The sequence below is a fragment of the Etheostoma spectabile genome, chromosome 13 (assembly GCF_008692095.1).
Source record: "Etheostoma spectabile isolate EspeVRDwgs_2016 chromosome 13, UIUC_Espe_1.0, whole genome shotgun sequence".
Classification (NCBI taxonomy): Eukaryota; Metazoa; Chordata; class Actinopteri; order Perciformes; family Percidae; genus Etheostoma; species Etheostoma spectabile.
This window is the reverse complement of record NC_045745.1, coordinates 2,215,162-2,221,592: the sequence shown is the minus strand read 5'-3', so window position 1 is coordinate 2,221,592 and position 6,431 is coordinate 2,215,162. Positions and strand designations below refer to the sequence as shown.

At 40.1% G+C, this 6,431-nt stretch overlaps 1 protein-coding gene across 1 annotated transcript in view; it reads left to right on the top strand.

The window, feature by feature from the left end:
- The window catches only part of LOC116700554 (pbx/knotted 1 homeobox 2), a 127,262-nt gene that overhangs the window by 88,154 nt on the left and 32,677 nt on the right, over positions 1 to 6,431 (top strand). Inside the window, exon 4 of the mRNA XM_032533844.1 lies at positions 864 to 1,000. Within this exon, the coding sequence (XP_032389735.1) occupies positions 864 to 1,000 (137 nt within the window). The remainder of the gene's footprint in view (positions 1 to 863; positions 1,001 to 6,431) is intronic.

Below are 6,431 nucleotides of genomic sequence, written 5' to 3'. Positions count from 1 at the left end.
GCTATTTCATTTTCATGTTTAGGTTTCAGGTTTAAGTGACTGAATCCGATTGCTGAGTCCAGTTTTTTTACCATCAACGGCATAAGCATCTGCAGAAATAAAACCATGCTGAATCTCATTAAGAGATTGGTATTTTGCATTCAAATGAGATTATTTTAACAGACATGAGCACAGTTTTTTATTTTTTTATTTCTGTGTCATGCCAAACATTTGGCCCATCCCACATTACACGACACCACAAACTTTGCAAAATTTATCAAATGTCTTCGGGTCGCCTATAAAAATCATTCAGAGAAATACATAAATTCAAGTATATAAACATGTATACATGAATACATTAACAAAGACATTCAGGTATGTTCTTTCTTGATTTTTTGTATGACTTTATTTTTTCATGATAGTAGTAACGTCGGCCAATTATATCGTTCCTGACTGACTAACTGTGAGATGGCTGGCCATTCATGGTGCCCCAGTGTCTAATTCTATGAATTATGATCAAATACCTGCAAAACTAATGGCTTCCCCATTGCAAATTTAATTTTCCTAGGATGGTGAAGGAATTTCACACGCTACCCTGCCTTACTCTGCCTCTGATTGGCTTACCCTTTAATTCTTGGAATACCCTACCAATCTTACTCCTGATGCCTTAACCTAATCAAACCAATAGAGGCAACAAGTAATAACCAGTCAGAAGCAGAGTTGGATTGGGCATTCCTTCATCATAATACAAAACACACATTTGCATTCCCATCAGCCTCAGCTGTACTTTGCGTTTAGTGCTATGAAGCTAATATTAGCATACTAACTAAGCTAGGGAACATGGTAAACATGACATCTTTTGTTATTGTTTCATGTGTCCCCAGATGACGGGCACCACTCAGCAGAACACCAAGACCCCACAGGTCCATATCCCAGCAGCCTCTGCAGCAGGAAATGCCTCTGTCAGCGTGACCCTTGACCCCCAGGCCCAGCTTGAGTCCGACAAGAGGGCCGTTTACAGGTTGGTTCAATCGCCGATGAGAGGTTCACATGTTTATTCGTCTTCATGGGCGAATGATGGACGAACACCATTTTGTTTTTGCAACTAGTAATAACTGAGCTTTTTACTAAGTATATGTGGATATTTGTCAAACTGCTTTTGGCAAAGTGCACCATTCTGCCCTGGAATTTCCCTTTACTTATTTTTCCTTTTGAAATAATGATAATGTATTTGCTCTGTAGCCCCATGCTATCTTTTAGAGATTTTACTAAGTTGACTTGATGTGCTACTGGATTCTAAAGGCCACAAGCACTAGAGGTGTTTCTAATATGTTTTTTTTAAACTAACCATGACTTAAAAGCTTTTGAAAATTGCACTTGAAAGGGGCCTACTTCAATAATCACGTAGTGTTGTACATAAAGCAAAGAGCATCTTCAGTTATTGCTTTCACTCATAAAAGGCAAGCAGAAGCACCCTCCATTTCCTTTTCTTTGAATTTAAGAAATTGACTTTAATGTAAGCATGTGATATACTGGCAACAGTCAGGCTGTTTCTCTGACTACTGCACATGGGATAGCCTCTGTTATTACTCCACACCCTAATGTCGTTGTTAGGGAGATAATGAATAAATGCATAAATGAATAAATTCTTCCCGGTCCAAAAAAACCACATTTAAACCAAAAAATGTTCATCAGGCAAGTTGTTTAGTGTAAGGTTCCAGACTTAATATGTAAATTAAAAAAAGTATTTCTCTTTCACGCCAACGGCCATTTTCAAAGGTAAGCATCACTCTCTAAGAGGTAGAGCTATATTTTGGAATTGAACTACTAGTTTGCCAACTACTTCTTGGTCTAGGTCCAGTCAAATACTGTCTTTGTTTATTGGTGGCAATTCTTTTAAGAAATTAACAAACATTTTAGTGCACAGTCTTATGGTTAACTGCTTTTTGGATGCTTTTATATAGGCCTTAGTGGTCCCCTAATACTATGTATCTGGAGTCTCTTTTATATAGACCTTAGTGGTCCCTAAAACTGTATCTGGAGTCTCTTTTATATAGGCCTCAGTGGTCCCCCAATACTGTATATGAAGTGTCTATAATATAGACCTTAGTGGTCCCCTAATACTGTATCTGATGTCTCTTTTATATAGACCTTAGTGGTCCCTAATTCTTTATCTGAAGTCTCTTTTATATAGGCTAGTGGTCCCGTAATACTGTATCTGAAGTCTCTTTTATATAGACCTTAGTGGTCCCGTAATTCTGTATCTGAAGTCTCTTTTATATAGACCTTAGTGGTCCCCTAATTCTGTATCTGAAGTCTCTTTTATATAGACCTTAGTGGTCCCTAATACTGTATCTGAAGTCTCTTTTACATAGGCCTTAGTGGTCCCGTAATTCTGTATCTGGAGTCTCTTTTATATAGACCTTAGTGGTCCCCTAATACTGTATCTAAAGTCTCTTTAGTATTTATTAGTATTGATGTTTACCGCAGCCTTATGTAGCACTGATGCCCAAGACAAATTTCCCTCAGGGGACAATAAAGTTGATCTTGATCTTAGTAGCTCTAAGCTACACCCAACAGCTGGTGGCAGTCATGCAACATATTGTTATGCCAGACGCCAATTTAACAGAAGAAGAAGAACACACATCCCAAACATGTGAACGCTGGCACTAAGAAAAACAAAGTAATCACGGGGGCAGTCCTTGATATGCCCAGGTGGGATGTACGCATCCTTTCTCTTTCTCTTTTGGTGGGCCAAATTCTCTGGGTGGGCGAAGCAGAGACAGGGGAGGTAACCTTGTCCCTTATGACCTCATAAAGGGCAAGATTCCACATCAGACCATCTCTGGTTTCATTTTCCCAAAGGCGGAGAAGGATACCCAGGGCTCGGTTTACACCTATCACCATTTCTAGCCAGGCTGGGGGAATGCATATCTATGTTTAAAAAAAACTCATAAAGTTACATTTTCATGCCATGGGACCTTTAATAGAAACATTGTGAAATATTGCCTGACAACTGTCACACTCTGTACACTTTTTGCCCTTTTTTCATCTTTTGTCACCCTTATTTATATATTTTTGGATGTTTAGAGATCACGATCACCTATAGACATTTGTTCCAAGTATTCTTTTATTAACGATGTCGGAGCCCTGGAAGGCATCACCTTGTTAGGTGTTGAAAATAAGCAAGAAAAATCACTGCCGGGTGAGACCCAAAACACCAGTAAAGAAGTGTAGAAAAAAAAACACCTCTGTGCTCTCTCAGCTTATCACTAGAATATTGATGCACCCCTATAATGAGCTTGTATTATCTATTTATGAAGTAAATTATTCAAAATACAGGCATTTTTAATCGAGCCGCTGTAGGCAGCAAACCTACAACTTTCTAAATGAGTTGAGTGGAATGAGAAGCCTGCTGCCCTGCACCGTCCTGTAACCATGACACTGCAGACGGTGTTGGGCCCGGGTTTCCGGGCTTCCCAGGTTGCCGCGGCGCTGTTGGGGAGGGGGGAGTGGGGAGTAGGGGGGAGGTACGAGCCTCCATGATCAGGCCTGAGGCGAGTTGCTGTAAAGTCTTCAGCATCTCCTCTGAGATACAGGGCTGCCTTTGATGTGAGCAGCCATGTTTGGAGCAGCTCAGGGTGGTGGTGGTGGAGGAGGGGGGTTGGGTGTCTCGGTCCAAATCCGCCCCTCTTCCACTTCCATATGGTCTTTCTGGATCTCCACTTTCCTCCTCTTCCTTCCCTGAGCCAGACACACACAGGAAACAAATACACAGGAAGCAGAAATGTTAGCAGTAATAACGGTTATTATGTAACGTTCAACGTCGCTGGTTCTATCCAGCTCTTTTGTTGTCTTCTAGAGAGAATATATGAATGTTAATAATGCTAATGTACCTTTATAAGCTGCTTGATTGGAGTGCCTCTATGAGAGCTGGGATCTGTGCATTCAATTTTGGGTATGTTAATTAATGTAAAACCATTTTAAGCATGCACAGTAGAAGAGGACTTGTTGTAGTATTGGTTGTGTGGTGTGGTGAAAGTACTGCAAACTACACTGCAAAAATAGGAAGACAATGTACAAGCACACATTTGTACAGCATGAAGGCAATATGAGGAATGAATATATAGTTCTACATGTTAGCAACGTATTCAGATATGTTACTTCAATAAAAGTACTAATATAACACTGTAAAAAATACTCTGTTACAAGTAAAAGTCCTGCATTGAAAGTTTGACTTAAGTAAAAGTATGTAAGTGATATCAAGTATTAAAAATGAAAGTACTTGATGCAGAAAAACCCTCAGTGTAGTACTGACTGTAAATAACAATATCATTACAAGGCTTTGGTAAATATCAATTAACATGACCTTGTATAATTTAAAGTCAGACACACAGAAACATAAAATAATTCAATTTAAATGAAACAAGTAGCCCTTGAATTCTAATACAGTTTGAATTCCATGGCTGCTGACTGTCACGTCTCGTCCCTATGTCAAGTTTCTGTGTTGAGATGGTTTCATGTTTTGTGATTCTGTTCTATTTCCTGTTTTATTTTGAAGTCTGTGTTTTTCTGTCTTGTCTTGTTTCACTTCCTGTCCTCTCTATCCTGTTTTATGGTCTGATGTCTTTCACCTGTTCCCCAGCCCTTGTGTCACCTGCCCCTCATTTACTTGTGTGTTCTCTGTGCTGTCTGTGTCTGTGGTTGGGTTATTGTCATTTGTCTTCTCTTGTATTTTGGGTACAAGTTTGTACGTCTCTTCGTATTCTCATTACATTTTCATTTTTTCTAATTGCTGCCTCTCGCGTCGCTGCACTTGGGTCCAAGCCCCACCTCGTGACACTGACTGGTACAGGTTTGCGCCATGAGAAACCCAAACAGGTAGTCTAACAGAAATGACATGCTGTCAACATGTTTATAATAGAACAAAAGCAGTTAAACTCAACCTTGATGAAATTCCATCTTGTCTCGTAGTGCAACACAGAACATACATTCAAGTCATTTTTCCCCCAAATGGCTTTAAAGTACCATAAGTTGAGTAGAAATACACTGACACTCAGATGCAACCCTTATTATACCCTTAAATACATGTTACTCTGTAATGAATGTAAATACAAGTTAAATCAAAGACATTGAAAGTAAGAGGGTCCCATACAGGACACCTGTAGAACTCCATTGGCCCCTAATTGAACAATGCTGGAGAAATGCGGCCCACAGTTGTGAAAGGCCACATCCATATATGTAGGTACAATGACTGTTTAGTCCTGTTATCACATTGCAGCCATTAGATATTTGCCGTTCTGTTTGTGTGTAATCAAACATGATCCAACATTTGAATTCATGGGAATTCCATTGGACAAAGCCATGCTAGCTATGACACCTGCATCGTGTGTTCATGCTAATCTAGGCTGATTTCAGCTCTGTACTTAACACGCAGTCATGAGATTGATATTCATCTTTTCACCTTAATCACTAATAAGAATGTCCCATAATGCTGAACTGTGGTGAGCTTCTGTGTTAACACAGTCCTTTTGGTGATGAGCAGTGAAATTACTTCTTAGATAAATACACCGGACGTGGTATATTTGCAGATATAACTTAATACACAATGTTTTCACTTTTCCACATGCATTGAAAGGTGGAGTCTGTGGTTCTAATCCAATGCTTTTGGATTAGAACCACAGACTCCACCAGACTTTTGGACAAAAAGCCGTCTTTTTGGAGCCAGTGGAGTCACCCCCCTGCTGGAAATTAAATAGAAAGTAGGTTTAAGGACCTTCTGCGTTGGCTTCACTGTTCAAACCTGAAAGTTGCTGCTTGGTTCAAGAAGAGCTGTGTTATTGGGGAAAAAAGTGACTCGAACCAAACCACTCAACACAATTCTGTTCATCGTATGAACAGAATACAGGACAGGGGGAAGGCCATTGTGTATAGAGAGAAAGGCAGTGGAAGTGAAAGGGACGGTAAAAAAGGAGCAGTCATGTAAGGGGTGTATTTGTACTTGTGGGCTCATCTCCTCTAAATCAGTGTGTAAAATGATCGTCTCATAAAATGTTTTAAGTGGCACTCCAGCAGTTTAATAATCCCTTTAAAGCACCCACATTGTGCTCATTTTCAGGTAAATAATTGTAGTTAGTGGTGGTTTACATGGTTTAATTTTCAAAAAACACCTTATTTTAGTTGTACTGCACATTGTTTCAGCTCCTCTTTTCACCCTGTGTGTTGAGCTCTCTGTTTTAGCTACAGAGTGAGACATCTCACTTCCGTTCCATCTGTGTTGGGAGTCGCACATGCTCAGTAGCAAGGTAAGGACTACTAGCCAGTCAGAAGCAGAGTATGAGGGTGGGCCACGCTAGCAGGCAGAAGTAAAGGCTGGACTACAATCGAGCTGTTTGGAGCAGTTTGTTAAGAGTGTTTTTTTTTAGAGATGGTGACTCCCTGGGGGGGGGGGG